General features: G+C 30.2%; 1 protein-coding gene across 3 annotated transcripts; it reads left to right on the top strand.

The window, feature by feature from the left end:
* The first annotated feature begins 1,211 nt into the window (after window positions 1-1,211).
* LOC141721853 (SKP1-like protein 20) lies at window positions 1,212-16,614 on the top strand. 3 transcript variants are annotated; one of them, XM_074524987.1, is made up of 12 exons: window positions 1,212-1,359; window positions 2,331-2,495; window positions 2,673-2,812; window positions 8,711-8,821; window positions 10,170-10,388; window positions 10,753-10,944; window positions 11,049-11,162; window positions 11,261-11,348; window positions 12,169-12,293; window positions 12,406-12,551; window positions 14,970-15,076; window positions 16,187-16,614. In XM_074524987.1, the coding sequence occupies exons 4-11, from the start codon at window positions 8,759-8,761 to the stop codon at window positions 15,022-15,024; spliced, it is 1,002 nt and encodes a 333-aa protein (XP_074381088.1). In that variant the 5' UTR covers window positions 1,212-1,359; window positions 2,331-2,495; window positions 2,673-2,812; window positions 8,711-8,758; the 3' UTR covers window positions 15,025-15,076; window positions 16,187-16,614. The 3 variants fall into 3 exon arrangements, with proteins under 3 accessions (XP_074381088.1, XP_074381085.1, XP_074381086.1); XM_074524984.1 differs by having other exon boundaries at window positions 2,673-2,843; window positions 16,187-16,611; XM_074524985.1 differs by lacking the exon at window positions 2,673-2,812 and having other exon boundaries at window positions 16,187-16,611.
* The last annotated feature ends 1,101 nt before the right edge of the window (window positions 16,615-17,715 follow it).

Below are 17,715 nucleotides of genomic sequence, written 5' to 3'. Positions count from 1 at the left end.
ATTTAAGGAAAAAACATATATTGTTTAATAATTTGAATGAATTAATCAGTTCAACTAATATTTATAAAACTTTATCGAACTGAAATTTTTTAATTTTAGAAGAATAGTATAAAATGTTATCAAATTATTATATGAATAAATATTAGATTCGTAATGAATGAAACTTAAAAAACGGTTTAAATAACGATATAAATACAATTTTTCTTTCGAATTCTTGAAAAAAATTCATGAATATCAATAATAAGTCTTAAAAATATATAATTCATTTTTATGTTACAACCATGATTGATACCCGGTTGCGTAAAAAATAGATATGGATTGTTTGTTAGTGATAATGTGAATACCATATATAAATTATAGCAATTTATTTATTACATAATTTTAATTTTCGAATAATTATAAATGCATGTTATTTAAGTAATCAATTATCTCACTAGATGTTAATAATGATTATACATGTACATAAATCAGATATTTAGCATATAAATAATTGAAACCATCATAATTTACTAAGAGAAGTATAACGTACAATAATTAAATGCTAACACACACACATACATATGACTTAATTTTATTTTGTTAACAGTAGTGTAAATAAAAAACTAACATTTTCTCATACATATATACGTTAAATTTCAAAAACTAATATTTTTCATTAAAATCAACTTTAATATTAACAATAATGTAAATTTTACATTATTGTATATTATGATTGCAAGTCATTCTGACTTCAGTTATGCATTTTTTATTTTTTTAAATTGAGTAATTTAATTGTAAGTTAGTAGTGAATTTAGTAATAATATAGAAGAGTACATATAGTTTATTTAAATAAAATTCAAGATTTTGGTCAATTTTGTTGTCAACATATATGTTAATTGTAGTTTTTTATTTGTAAACATACTAACGACATTCTATATATATTAAGCTTAATCGTTTCGTTTTAAACATACACTTACTACCATATTTATATTCATTAATTAAATATAAAATAACGGGTAAAAAAATATAATATAATAATAGTTGAGGGGATATTCACTCCTAAAGTGAGGAAGCATTCGAAGTTCTTCCAGAGGGGGACTTGAAGTTTGTTGGAGAGAAATTTTATCTCCATTTATTCAAAATTTGACTCAAGTGCGTATATAAGATATTGTTGTAGTTGCTCAAAAAACATCATGATATATAAAAAAACTATAGATTATTATGCTATTTATATAGTAGACTGTAGATATAAATATCTCTTTTTTTCTCGTTGCAGCTTAAAACACCTGCCGGAGTTGAAAGATCGCTCCCGGCGGTAAACTATGGGCCAACTAATCAACCAGCCTTATCTTCTGGAACTTATATACATACAAAGCATCTGTATGTATTCTCTCTATACTTACTTTCTGAATGTTCCTTATATTTATTTAACCTAAATTTGTTTCAAACTTTATCACTTGATTATTGTACGTTTATAATGCTAATATTTGTTATTAGTTTTTTGTTTAATACGTTTTCAGAAGTCTTGGGCTGCATTAGCATAAGGGTTAAATATCATGATTTGTCAAAAATTAATGTCGATTTTAACTAGTATTTGGATTGTTAATGAGAATGGGAATTAGGAAATTGTTTGGACTGTCTCGAAATAATGTGACAGTTGCTATTAGTGGTAGAGGTTTCAATATCGTATTTGAATACTTGATCCCTAATTGTCGGTGTGAAACCTAAATAGAAGAATTATTTGTAACCAGAAAATGTTAATCGGGATAAGTGGTGGATGACGATGAACCCGTTCTATTCTAGTCACCGGTCCGGCTTGAATCTATTTAGCGCGAGAATGGACTATGTTAAGTTCGCTGGAGTTTTAAACACCATCGATGACTTTTGTTATTTGTATTGACCTAATATGGTTCATACATATAAAAATCCACGTCTAAAATTTTAATGAATTTTAATTGATTGTTCTGTTCTTTAATGGCTGTATTGGTTAATATTTTGTTTTAATAAATTTTTGTAGGAGTTAGCTGCATTAGGGGTAAAGATTTGTAACGGAACTGCAATATATACACACTTAAATGTATAACTTGTTATATTGCATGATTTTTTGATGCTGTTAAATACAAGAGTAGTAAAGTCGGACATGGATGATTGAATGCAAACTCGAAAACTTAGTATTGTGATTATTCTCAATTATTAGCAAAAACTGAGCAAAGACCTCATACATTCTGCACGAAACTATCCTAAGTTATTAATATATATGTAAATATATATGATTGCCTATTTTAAAGGTAAAAGTTTAGGAAACTGTAATTATGTTCTTGATAATAGAATCTCTAAATCGCCTGTTTTAGGTATGATCTATTTGGTCGAGGTGTTGCAAGTCTTACAGCAGAGATTTTACATAAAATCTTGGATGATAGGGGAGAGAGGAAGCCTGGTTCCATTGTGCTCTATTGTAAATCAACCTAGCCTTTCAAAGGCTTAGTTCTTCTCGTACTCCGGAAGATGTGTTGTGGGTAAGATTGTGTGGAAGAGTTGTACGTTTGATATAAAGTTTTTTGTTGGTTGTGATTCTTAGAAAAGCTCAGTTTAAATGGGTTTTTGTCTGTGAGTCATTTGTTTGTGTCAAGGAGGCCGGAGTCTATTTGTTATCTTCTTTCGAAATGTGGGGTTGATTGTCTTTTATGGTCCAGGGTTTGGGGGAGTTTGGCATGTGAAAATCTTGAACCACCTATGATTTTAAAAAAAACTTTGGGCTCATCCTCCCACAGCCGCAAATTTTGTCCTTGCTTGGTCTGCTATAATAATAATCAATGATGATGCACCTATTATGGTGAGGGACCTCCTGTTTGTTTTATTATTACGTAAGTGACTTTCACTTTTTTCACTACTTGTTACATCCTAGTGTATGTTCTTTATTTTTCTAATGGTTTTGTTCAGCCTATTTTGGTTTTGTTTCATAGAACCGGCCTACTTCAAGACTTTGTGTTAAAATTTTCAAATTAATTATTTGTGAATTATTTGATTCTTTAAACTTGGACTCGCTACTTTTAAGTCTTTGAATTTTGGTAGTTGGACTTCTATTATTATACTTGGTGACCACAATATACAAACAACTGATTGAATTATATAATAGGTGCAAGAAGCCAAAAATATCTAATTTTTTTTTAAAAAGGTAAAGAGATCGTGGATTCCAAGTAGTAATAAGTGGTTCCTTTATAGATTGAAGTGTCAAAGTGGGCTTTTTGACGGTGGATTGAAGAATTGCTATTAATGGTTAGAGGCGTACCTAGACGCAAGGCCCTAGGGCCTTGCGCCTAGGTGTGGAGCCCATCACTAAATCGAGATGAACACATAACTAATCTATAAGATACATATAGACATGCACATGCAAAATATAAGTAATTAAATCAATTTCAACACTTAAAAGTAATTAAATAATTTTTGTTGTTCCCTGAAACTTACAAGGTATCAGAATTTTCATCTGAAAAATTATTAAATTAGCAAATACTTTACTTCTAAGATGACCACAAGATCAAACAACAACATTGTTACAAATTAACAAACAACACTATATTGAATAAAAAAATAAATGTTAAATTGTTTCTCGTCTAACTCCCTTTTAGATAATGCATTTTAAATTGGTACTAATAATTAAATAAGATGAAAAACACCAAACTAGCTTGCTTACAATTTGAAAACAAAAAAATATATCTTCGAACCTTTCATGTATAAATCTTAACAGTCAAAAGTGACAAGTGACAAACATGTGTATTGATATTGTATAACTAAAATTTGATTGAACGTACATTAATTTCTTATTGACTATGATTATTCTTATTCAAATTTTAGTTATACAATATCAATAAATATATCAAATATAAAGGTGTACAGTATTATATGTATAAATTTCCTTTTTGTATTGATATTGTGTTCACACCTATATATTGATATTGTAGAACTAAATCTGAATAAGAATCATCATAGGTATGTACATTTATTATGTACATTTATGTATTCACAACTGACACACTTATGCGTTATTATAAGTCTTAAAACAAGATTAATTTTTAATTATATAATTGGTAATTGGTGTAACCTATTACTTAGAAGAGTATTCTATTTCTTTTTGATAAAGAATTTTCAAATATAGTTCACAAGTCTTATAACTTATGGACTTGATTTCTAATTATATAAAGAATAATTTGTCAGATTAATTTGGTGGAACCTTAACACAAGATTGATTTCTAATTATATAATTTGTCTGATATAGTTCACAACTCTTATTACTATGGACTTGTTTATTTGGTGGAACCTATTACTTGAAGAGTATTTTATTTCTTTTTGCATTTTAAGAATATATAAGGAATTATGCATAATATACTCTCTTTCATGATAATGATTATGTGGTACAGTTGTCATACAAATATATGTACAAACATCAACAATTTGACATACAACGCTTGTAAAAGTTTTGGATTTAACTACCCTAAATAATTTTTGGGTGAACGCCTAAATAACCATATACTAATAACTATTGCCCAAAATACCCACCAACATTTTAAGTGCCCCAAAATACCTACCAGATACGGGGTAACAGCTTGTTGCAAGGTATCCTTGCCAGTGGAGTATCCTGATACTCCTTTGTTAGTGGAGTATCATGTAAAATTTTAAAATTGTTAAATTAAGGTGCACATTTTAGTTAGGGTTTACCTAAATCCTAAACCCTAAACCCTAAATTGATATTTGTTTTATTCATTTTTTAAAAATATATCTAAAACCCAGATTGAGAATTGTTGAACCCTAACACATTAAAAATTGTAGAATATGGTACATGCTTAAATAATAAAATTATAAAATTATAATTTAAATATTCAAAAAAGTAAAAAAAAAATTACATGATGCTCCACTGAAAGTGGAGTATTGCCCGATACTCCACTGGCAATAGTAAGAGGAAAAGAGAATATAAAGGCCATGATAGATAAGTTCTGTATTAGCATGATTTATAATATAATTTAATGAAAAAAATGATTCGAGAATACGAACGTGAAAATCATGTCAAAATAATAGTGTGATGATTTGTAAAAATACGTAATAGAGTATTAGTTTTGTAACAATATAATTTTTTTTCTAGTGTCAAAGATAGAATTGAAAATTCTAAATATGCTTATTTTTATGTGATATTCACATCCGCACCGTTAAATTAATACTTAGACTGCCTTTCAGGCACACTAATAGAAAAGTTTTCTAGAGTGAACCTAATAATTGCGCTGAATTATTTTTATAGAAAAAATGAGGAATCTAAATAACGTATATGATAGTATAATCTCTGAATCACCTGAATCGCACATGTTATATCATATATCTAACTAGGGGTGTTCATGGATCGGGTTGGCCGCATTGGAGGCGTTTTTACAACCCAACCTAATTAAATTGGTTTGAAACTATTTGACCCAACCCTACCCGTCGTATATCGGTTTGGGTTGGATCGGGTTAAACGGATTGAATGATTATATAAGAAAAATTTTCAATACTATATATAATTGCTAATTTCAAATATTTATATAAAATTAAATAAGTAGAACTTACGATTTTGGTACTATTATTTAAATTGAATTTTTTGTAATGTATATCATGTCGTAAATCATATGCACATACACAAAATGTAACTATAAATGAAGATATTTATATTTTATAATGTACAATTGCATATAATATATAGATTATATTAAAATTAGCGAACGAGACTCAAGTTAAATCAGGTTCGGATGGGTTGGCCGAAATTTTTTTGAACCCGTACCCAACCCATTTAATGCGGTTTGAATTTTTTTTAACTCAACCATGAATCGGGTATTTTTTAAATCAGTTTAATCGATCTAAAAGAGGGTTGGATTAAGTCGATTTGATCGGGTTGACAAACCTATGAACACCCCTATATCTAACAATATATGATCTCACTTCTAAAAGCTCATCTATTTTTAGTGAGAATTTAACCAATAATCTTTTTTAACTCGAGTATATAATATCTAGAATCACGTTAAATATCTCATAGTTTATTCATATTATAACTCTGCAAGATCTTAAATAAAAGGTTCATGTTTTTTCAATATTTTTATGCGGCCCAGAGGATCATATAATCCATAATCATATTGTTTTTAACTTGGGCCAAGTATCGTAAGATTAACCTACTACCCGAATTTTAATTTTTGGATTTAATATTATGAAATATAGATAGAGGTTGATCACCCAAATTAGATTTAATAGTATGAAATATAGATAGATAGGAATACCAAATTTATAGTTTTAATCTATCTGAAACATTTAAACATTCAAAATTATCTATTCATTCTTTTACTAATACTAGCTTAGAATCCATGCGATGCATGATTTTTTAATATTATATATATTTTATTTAAAGACAACAAAAAATATTATCTTGAATTTGAAGACAAAAAATAATTGCAAATTTTGCATTATTATTCTATTCAATGTAGGATACCTACTTTTTTGGTTTAAATCATTGAAAAGGTAGGAGATTTTATTCAATGTAGAATACATGCTTATCATTGATCATAGTATATTCCTTTATTTTAAATCCAACGGCTATGATCAATTTATTTAAAGATCTAACGGTCAATATTTAATTGGTAGTACATAGACCATAACTATCAAATATTTGGATAAGATCCCCCTTATGCATATTATATAATATAAGTATATAATGTTCATTTTGATACTAAAAGTTGATGTTAACAGTGTTCACTTCAAATTCTTGGTACTCTTCCTCGGCGCATCATAATATAAGCTGAAAGTAAGGATACAATACAGGGATGCGAATGCCTAATGCGAGGATAAACATATTTGACAAATTTGATAATAAGGTTGTTCATTACACGGGTTATTCAATGATGTATAGGGCTGAGCGTTCGGTCGGTTCGGTAAAAAACCGAACCGAATAGACCGAAAAATGAAATGTCATTTTTTTCTTCAAACGAACCTAACCGAATTGTGGTACAAACCAGACTGAATCAAAATAATTATGTTTGGTCCGTTTAAAAACCAAACAGACCGAATTTGTTTTACAAAACTGCATTAAAAATTAAATCAAAAATTATAAACTCTAAAACATTATATAGTAATGTGATATAGAGAGCTCTAAGAGTGTATAAATATAGTTACAAATTAAAAATTAGGATAATAATTTTTAAGATATATATAAAATGTATTTAATATAAAATTATGGTATATATGATTTGGTCTATTCGGTCTGGACTAATTTTTTTTAAAAAAGAAGACTAATCTGATTTTTATTTCGGTCTATTCGGTTCGAATTTTTGAAAAATCGGGACCGACCGAATCGAATTAGCACGGTTCGGTTCGGTTTTTCGGTCTTGTTCGGTTTTGCTTAGCCTTAATTATATATAATTGATATAGATAGTCGTTGGATGTTATGCTTTGTATGATAAAACCTATTATCAGACCTAAGGCCCTAATGCGAATCGAATTAAATTTAAAATCTAATCATTAAACCAAAAGAAAATACGTTGAAAGAATTGATTTTTTTCTTTGTAAAAGCAATTTCTAGTACTATTGGTAAAATTTGTCAAGTATCTGACACGGGGATACCATGGATAACCCAAGTATTTGTGCTCCTTAGATACAACCTAGAGTTGGAAATATTTGATCATTACAATACATTTACTGTAATTAAAGAATAGATTTACTGAATGAATATATTAGATGTATTCCCTGTTAAAAGAATGGCGAGAAATGTGATGCGGAGGAGAGTTGCTTATGTAATATATTGGATGATAACTTTAGATAAAAGTCTAATACGAGAATACGTAAAATGCTTAAATTAGTGGTAGGCTCCATTTAAAGATAGGAATTAAAAAGTTAATTAGAGGATGTAAAATGTGTTGAATGTTAATGTGTATTTCCTGTAACTGTTTCTACCTTTATAAAAAGGTTGACACAAGGAAGTTTGACAAGTAGGAATATCATGAGTTACGTACCTTATAATGTCAAATTTTGTGGAAGTAGGACCCACCAGTTAGAATTGTTCTTTTGTCTTATATTACTTTTTTGTAAGGCCCTACTAAATTAATTTAAAAAATGTCATAAAATTCAACATTATCATATACTCCCTCCATCTCATATTATGTGTCACATTTCCTTTTATAGAAGTCAAATTGACCAACTTTTGACCAACGATTAAACATTACTTGTATATTATTTTAAAAAACTAAAAATTATATATTAAAATAGATTAAATCTACTTTTCGGTGATGTAATTTTTTTATTTTGTTCAATTATAAATTATTAATAAACTTCGGTCAAACTTAAGTCAATTTGACCGGCACAAATTCAAAGAAGACATATAATATGAGATGGAGGGAGTATTTTTTTTATTCTAGTGGGACATACCTCTATTTCGGGACTTGTTTAATTGGCGGGGCCCAATATTTTATTCCTATTCAAATTTTACTTCTTTTTGCATTTAAAATATGGAAAAAGCAATTATTCGAACAAAAATGTAAAAACACAATATTGTACTTTTTCTTAAGATAATGATAATTCAAAGGAGATATATTTATATAGATACCGTTTGCATATATATATAGAGAGAGAGATGATTCCTTTTAAAAGAAGGATTTTGGTAATATTCTTTATTTTAATCTCCTTGTTCAACTTTTTGTTCGTATAACAATATTTATCTGGTCATCCACAGCTTCGCAAAATACTGGTTACAGTTGGATTGTGAAAGGAGATAAAATCTATGTCGAACGACCTTGTTGTCAATTCCATGTTGAAAGCTGAAAGTGAGGGGAAGAAGCCAGAGGTAGTCTTATATTATGATCTCTATATATTGTTAATTTTTTTTCTTTATTCAATATAACATGTTATCTATTTATTTCCTCTGTATAGTCAACTATCTGATCACTATTGAGAACAAATGATGTTTTTTATTATCCAGTCTCATTTCTCTTCCCTTTCTCTTCCCTTTCTGAATAGTAGTAGAATAGTAGTAGAAGAGTTGTGTTGTTTTTCAAAAAAGGAGTTAGTTAAAGCATTTTATATTATATATTAAGTTTTAAAGATGTGCGACATTAAAGCTCAAGACAAACACAGGTTTAGTGACTATGGACATTTGTCTTCTGTTTTTTTAAGACCAGTCAACAAGAATATCCACATGTTGTTGATTGATATATTTTTGATAAACAATTCACTCTTCTTTCTCCCTCTTAAATTCTAAGCATTATCTTTTACCTTTTTTTGCTAGTTAAACACATTCACGCACACCCCTATGTTTTGACAAGGTTCGAATCCTCGACATCCCGTAAAGGGAGCGAGGAAGATACCAAAACACCAAGAGGCGTTGGGTTCTTTCAACTTTTACCCTCGTACTAAAAATCTTATGCACCAAACACTCTCTATATTTTATGTTTATATTCAGGCCTTATCTTTTTAAATTACATTCCATTATTTTACCCTCTTTCTCTCCCTCTGTTTAGATTTTGTACTTTTTATTTGTTTACTTGCTCCCACAATTGTTATAAATATAAGTTTTGGTCATATCCCCACCCCTTTGACTTTTTAAGATAAGCTTTCATTCTCCAAATTCTTTTTCATTTCCTCTTTAATCTATGTACGAATTTTCTACCATGTGCCCAAGGGCACACAATAAGCGTGGAAAATTATAAGTTTAACTCATTTTGATTAGTTTCTTCTTTTTAATAGTGGTGGACCCCCCTGCATACACAAAAGCTACACCAATCAAAATGGCCCAAATTTAAAATTTTCCGCACTTATTGTGTACTCATGGACACATGATAGAAAAACCGATTTATGTAAACTAGATTTAGTTATATGTACTACAAAATTTACATGTACGTACCTGTCTACGAACTTTTATTTGCTTTTTCTTTCTTCAGATTGATAAATCTGTATTTGAGAATAAAGGTAGTCTAAAGCATATTAGATTTTGCACTGATGTTACTTGAGGCCAAAGTTTTGATCGAAATTTATGGGGCTCCGTGAGGTATCTTATTTGCTCACAGTATATTTGTTGAACAATGAAATCTCATGCAGCATTATATTATTTGTGTTTCACCGCCATATAGTTTGTAAACTTTGTACCCTTTTAGCACTATAGTTTTTAGTATTTATTTCGTTATTGTGGAATCCAGACTATGAAGTCCTATGTATGGGTTCAAACTTCGGAGGGTTTTACACAAGCAGTGGAAGAAGAGGTTGCCATATTATGCCCTACATTTGATCATGAAATAAGATCCGGATTTGGATCTTCCGAGGATAGTCCAATATCCGTACTCCCAAGTGTTCGAGCAACTTCTTTAAGTTTAGTATTTGATTACTGCCGATTTCACAAAGTTTGTCACTCTCTCGAGGTTAGATATCTTTGCTTTGAACCTATGTTCTGTGATTCCTTGACTAAGACTGTTGTAAAGTCTTCTTTACTTTCTCTCATACGTAAGTTGTCCAGAATGAGTAATGCATCACGGAGTATCTACTCCTTGTCTCCCTTACATGAAAAATAATAATACAGGGCTATGAGAAATTTATCTCTAAAGAGTTGGAAATGTCCAGTATGTAAAGATCAGGAACCATGTAAGCATATGAATATCAAATGTCTATAGCCAGACAAATTAAATTAATTTTTGTGGTGCAATGGTGGCAGAATCTCCTTTGCGGTTGCATTTGATGAAGTACATAAAATATCAAATTCTAATAGCTGGCTTTCTCTTTGAATAGGAGCGCAAGACTTTTGATAAAAACTTCCTCCAAATGGATGCAAGAAGTCTTTGTGAGTTAATTACTCTTGCACACTACCTGCAACTTAAGCCGCTGATTGATTGCACCTGTGATGCAATGGCACAAAGAATTAGTAAAAGTTCTACTGAAGAGATTTGGCATATGTTTAAATTAAGTGATGATCTCCCAGAGGTTTTCTTCGTGTAACCAGCATACTTAGTTTCTGATGTCCAGTGTTGAAACTCGCGTTTTTGATCATTTGTTTCATATTATGTTGATTATGTCAACTGATGCAGGTAGAAAAGCTGGAGTCACGGGGGCACTCAGCTTCTAATTCAAGAATAAGGCTTTTGGAAAAATTGTACAAAAAGAAGAAGCAGATAGTTGTGAATGAAATAGAAAATCTGAAGGTGAAATTTCCATTAGAAAAAGATTTACCTGAAGATATATTTCAATTATCTTATTTCAATAGAAAACTTTAACTCTTGGTTATCTTCTAAATTGATAGAACTTCATGGCTGGATTGGAGGTTGTGCAACATGAAGATACTCGTGAAGTTGATGACCTGGTTTCATTCATTAATGGAGGAGATGGAGGTATCTTTGCTTCTTATTCCCCTCATTTGCAGCATGCTTACCTTTTTTCTGGCTTGAGTAACCAGTAATCAAAGCACTTCAGAATTCACACAATAAAGTGTCCATCATGTTCCTTCTAAAACTTAAGAGTTATGACAATATTATCTTATACCACTCTCGGAAGCTTATCGACTAGCTATATATAATTTATAGTCTGCTAGAGAACCAAGTTTATCTTAATGTGGAACACAGAAGAAGTCTGTTAGTGATCTGAATATTAAAGAAGTAATGAAATCTGGACGAAGTGGCTGGGATGTTTTCCTTCCGTGAATATTAGAGTTCTTTACTTTCGTACATGTTCTCGTTTATTTTCCAAGCCCTGTGATGACTTACTTGCTCTGTTTTGATGTATCCGTAATGTGTCTTCTTCTGCAGTCTGATGTTGAAGGTTAAACTTGCGTACCTCATCAAATAATTTGTAAATCAGCATATCCTCAAGTAACATGTATAATATCCAAGCGTTTTATTTTGTAAAAATAGAGTAATGGAATATATCTGTGGTATTCTTTGGTGACGTTATCTCATGGTATCTTTCTAGTTATACTTTTGTTACTCTGACAGGTACAGATGGTAGTTTGAAATTCTATTCTAGGATTTCGCTTGCTTCATAATTTGCTTCATACACTACTGTTGTGCATTAAAAATTGATGCAATAATTTCTGTTTATTGTTTGCTCCCTACCCCTTACATTCTTGTTTTGGAGTTAGGAAATGGCACAAGATAATCTTGCTTTCCCATCATGTAACAAGATTGATTAGTTCCATTACTTTTGCTTTTGCAGAGACACAAACTTCAAAGGAGAAGAAAAATCGCAAGAAAAGGGCTCAAAAGAAAATTTCTTCCGGTACTACTTCTTCTTCAGCTGAAGCAGCTGCTTCAATGAAAGTTATTAAGAACCATGCCAAGGTTAGACACATGGATCCATTGTGATATTGCACTTCTTCCTAATAGCGCACTGCGTAGTTTTACTTTCTAGTTTCTGCAATAAATTTAAGTAAATAAAAAATTGTTTATTCAGGATTCAAATGCTATTGATTCTGCAAACGCTAGAGGTCCCTCTGCTGATACATTGAAGCTACATGGGATTCAAGACGAGAGTTCCAATGTTCGAAACTACTTTGATGATAATGATATGGATCCTACTTTGAGAGAAGCGATTCGTAGGTTAGCCACAACCATGTCAATCTTTTAGGTGCTCTAAACATGAATTTGTTATGCCTGAAATTTTCATGTTGCTTTAGTTGTATATTACTGCAGTATTACATACTTCATCTAGCGAATCAGTTATTCTGCTGAAAGTGAAAATTTTGGATAATATTCCCTTGCAGATAATTGTATTGACGATTTGCCGGTAGTTTTGTCATTTACAATCTATTAACACCTCTTTACTTTTAAATATCTCAGTCATAAGTGGAAACTGTATAAAAAATATAAATGTGAATGTTCTTATGTGTGTTTTAACTATCTAATTTTTGTTTTGACCCCAAAATAGAGATATTTTAGAGCCTTTAGAAGTTACATTATTTAACTTTATGTAGAATGTTGAACAAAATTACTTACTTGTACTAGATAGTGAGGTTTGAATATATTAATGGTTGTAACTAAAAGATACACACAATAGTGACATTATGATTAGAGCACCTTAAATATGATTGCTTCTGAAGATCATTATATGCCCTTGTTTTGGGAGAGAGTAGTGTTTGTTTCACCCAACGTCCCAGTTTAAGGTCACCATTAGTTCAAATAACTCAATGTGGACCATTTCCATGTGGCTAATTTAATATGTATATGTGAGTTGACAATACTCAGCATTACTTGCCACGTACCTACTCTTTGCTTATTTATTGTATTTCATAAATAGATAAAGAAAGTGTATTTGGTTTAATATCTCTTACTTGAAGAATAGGTGCTAAAACAATTTCGGAGACATATTGATACTAACATATTGAATGGAATTATAAGAGGAATTGGTTAAAACCAAAACCAAAAAGCGAAGTACATTTGTCGATATAATTTATATAGAGAAAAACCTCTAAAAATGTGCTTGGTAGTTATCTATAGGTTGTTGATTTAAATGCCAGCTTTTGATTCTCTAATCTCTTGTATGACTTGACTAAAGCACATGAAATTTTAAAACTTTGTAGTTTCACTAACATGTCTCTTAATCAATTGTGATTGGAGTTATACGTAAAGGCATCTTTGAAATTAAATTATAATGATTTTTTGTTGCAAATGTTTTTGTCTCACCTTTGACGAACTTTGATAAAGAGGTAATGATGCAAAATCGTGTTGCTAGAAATTAGGAAAGTAAAAAAGTCTTGATATTACTTGATACAAGGTAGTGGCTAGAGAAGGCTAGGAACTTGGTGGGAAGGTGAAATAATCGGATAAAGCCCAACTCAGAAAAAGGTAGAAATAATTGTAAATCCACATTTCCTATTTAAAAAATTCATATATCTAATTATTAAACTGTGAATAATAATAATTGTTACAAGATTCTATATATAAATGTGTTGACTAGGAAACTAAAAAAATTTCTTATGGAAAAAATCTGATCCTTAATTTATTAATGAACAATGTGACGTTTTTACTATGTTAGGCAGACTCACTGTAAGGTGTCGGAAATGGGTGCAGATCCAAATATCGGACTGTTAAATTTTAATTTTTTTTTTAATATGGATCCAAATTGGAGACGGGTGCAGGGACTAGGCATGTAAATTTTGCACAAGTGAAATTGTAAATAATCTTATACATTATACATTTAGTTAAGCATGGTTTGCTATAAACCAATGAATTATAGACACTTAGTTTGCTATACATGTCAAGTTAATAATAAAAAGTCAGGAGGATATATAAAAATAAGTCCTCCGGGGACACTTAGTTTCACAAACTTCATTATATATGCCACATAAGTATCTAAGCGTTTTTTATCTAAGTGTTCATAGTTGTATCATTTTCACACGCATTGCGCGGAATCTATACCCAGGGAAAACAACCCCGCATTTAAAAACCTTTTGGTGAAAACTTAGATATTACATATGAACTTGTTTATGTAAAAATATTGAGGTTTAGTTCTTTTATGTTGCATTTATTAATATAAAGTGTCATATAGGAAACAATTATCATTTTGAAATGTGCCGTTAAACGTTCTTGGTGTTGCACTTTTATGTATTAAAATAAGAATAACTAATATTAGAGTGCACTTGCTAAAAGGCATGTATTAGTTACTGTTCCACCTTCATTTATGTTCCAGTACGCATTCCTAACATGTGAATTGTAGTCAGATTGGTTTGCTCCTCATTAGCACTTTTTTAGTTATTCTGTATATATGAGAGTTCACTTCAATATCTCTTTCTACAATTGTTGTTTGCATTTTCATCGAGTGACTTCGATATAGATATGCATCTTATCAGCTTTAACTGTTCTACAATTTTTTCTTTTATATCGGATTGCTTATTTTGCTGGTTGACCGGATTCAGAAAATTTAATAAGCGGCCCTCCTCAACTTTCATTATAGCTAGCATGATATTTCCCTTTATTTCTTTTCATGTCTGATTCCTTTTTGGTTCCTGCCTTCTGCAGCGAAGTAGTGGAACTTGCCCGGAGATTTAATTTAGATTATGCTGATCTCATCTGAGTCAGGAAAGTAGACTCATTCTAGCTACCGGTGGAATTAAATGAATGACAAGGTACAATTTTGTTTACCTTTTTCAGGTTGTGCAATAATGTTTAAAAGCCACTGACCTAAATTAGGAGTATTAACTTTTCTTGATATTGCTCTGCTTACCTTCTTGGAAATAACTATAACTTTTCAACTGATGTATCATATACGTTTGTGTGTGTGTGTATTTGTGTTTGTGTGTTTTGTTGAAGCTATTTTCAGTGTCCAAGCATTCCCGAATTCAGAACTGTAATGAAGTTATCATACTCATACTTGATTTTAGGTCCAATAATGCATACGTAAATGTATGACTATCTGTGTGTTCTATCTTTAGTCATGACACAGGATAAAAATTATAAAATTTGGGCGAACTTCATGACTAGTGTTCACCTACCTTCTGTTCTTGTATTTTGTCTTTGCAACTAAAAAGTGCCATTTGACCCCTATCTTTCTTATGTACATCAATATTTTTCTACTTATCTGGTCTTGCTTTGTCAACCTTGCTTCTATTATCATTGGTTATTTGCTCGTAAAAAAAATAAATAGTTAAGTTATACTTGTTGGAAACCAGTAATTTACTGGCAGTAATCAGTTTTTATCTTTGTAGCATATTGGTGTGAGAAATTTATATTGTTCTTAGGATTTATGCTATTGATAAAATATAGTGCGAGAAAGTTTCTTTTTTAATCTACGCTCATTTTCTGGTGCACATATGCTGTGAAAAAGGCTCCTGCCTCCTTGATAAAGGCACAGGTCTTTTTTTTTACGGACATGTTTTATTTGGGATTTAGAATTTTATGACTAGTTGTTGGCTAGCTGGATGAATTCTTATAACTCTATCATTTGTTGTGGTTCAGTATATCACCTATGCTAGTTGTCACCTTTTAGGCTCTAGCAGGATGAATTCTTATTAATATATCATTTGATGCGGTTCAGTGTATATGTCCTATTATTTTCTTGTCAGTTGCTCTGTTATTTCAATATAATGATCACACTTTTACTTTCTTTAGAAGTTCATGTTCTCTCCCTAAGACCTTTTGCATTTTTACTGTGTTAAATATACCTGCGTTAAATATACCTGCATATTTTCACACCCTTGCTAATTTAGCCCGACTTGTGACTATGTTTGGTGGGACAGGACTAAACCATGATGGCGGATGATTGAAAGTGATTTGTGTTCGTCAGTACCTCCTGGGACTGGCTTATAAGTTTTTTCTGTTCCTTATCCTTGCTGCGCCAAGTACAACTCTTCTTCTTTTAGATCCTTCACCGAAAACTAGATGATGGTACTATGTCTAAATTGAAGTTGTGCTCGGTTACAGTTATACTTGTGAGTTAATTATCGACTTTAAACCGTTTTTAATTATCAAAAAAGATAAAGAACTCTCAATCCTGTTTTAAGGTGCAACTTAAATAGGTATGCATTTTGCTGATATATTGACTGTGGTATAAGCGCTTAAAGCTGGTTTGTCGATTGTTATATTTACTCAATGAGGAAAGTGCTAAAAATCTTCTAAATAAAATATGTTGGTTATGATCATGTAAATTGGTTTAACAGAATGTTATTTGAGTAGTGTTAGGTGTACATATGTTTGTTCAAAAAATTTGTACAAAATGACATGACAATTGATGTGGGGTGATTTAATTGGGTTTGTTAATTTGAATACAGAGGATCCATTCCAATTAAAATCCTTCACATTACAAAATTTTGTACATAATTCTGTATAACAATTATTTTCCATGTTATTTACTCAATAAGAAAAGTGCTAATTTTTTTTATCTAAAATATGTTGGTGTCGAAGTTGATAATTATAAATATGTAAATGTATTGTTATTTTAAAATAAATATTACTAGAATAATCAACTCGATGATTGGAATATTATCAAAAACACATTTTCAAGGTTTAAGGGATTATGAATTATACTCCAGAGTTAACACAAGCAACTTCCAAAAAAACAGGTCAGCTAAGAGAATCAGTGTCTTCTAAAAATGAACAAGCTGAGTATTGAAACACATCTAATATAATCATTGTCTTCCAAAAATATCGAGTTTTAAGATAATACGATAAACGATAAATAAATTCCTCCATTTAATATTAAAACTCTCAACTTTCAGTACTTTTTTAGATATTTTAGTTACCAACTTATTTATAAAATCAATAATTTTGTTTTTAACATGCTTAATTTCGTAATTTATATGTTATTTATAATTTAAATAATTATATATTGTGCTTTTTTAACCATTTTTTATGAAAAATTCAAATGCCAATTTTTTGATACTTCTTAGATGCATTATCTAGGACCGAATATTAATATTTGCTACATTTGATTTTTGTTGTATGAAAATAGAATCAGATTTCTCAAAAATATAAAGAAAAATGCAAGAATCTCAAATAAATTTTCCAGAATTACGTGTATAATCAATAATTTTCTTAATTACAATATGAAGTCTTTTAAAATTTATCATTTACTAATCACGTCATTTTTTTCATACCTACCTAGAGATGCAAAATTTTTTACGAAAACTGGTTATAAAAAAACTTAATATTAAATATATTAGAGTATCTTCAATAGTACAAAACCCTTATGTAAATTATGTATGTGGAGTTTAGGTAGCATCTAGGTGATAATATTTAGAAATAATGTAAAATTTGAAGCACTTCAAAC

Source organism: Apium graveolens, chromosome 4 (genome assembly GCF_009905375.1).
Source record: "Apium graveolens cultivar Ventura chromosome 4, ASM990537v1, whole genome shotgun sequence".
Classification (NCBI taxonomy): domain Eukaryota; kingdom Viridiplantae; phylum Streptophyta; class Magnoliopsida; order Apiales; family Apiaceae; genus Apium; species Apium graveolens.
The sequence above is the reverse complement of the archived record's forward strand: the minus strand, read 5'-3'. Positions and strand labels throughout refer to the sequence as shown.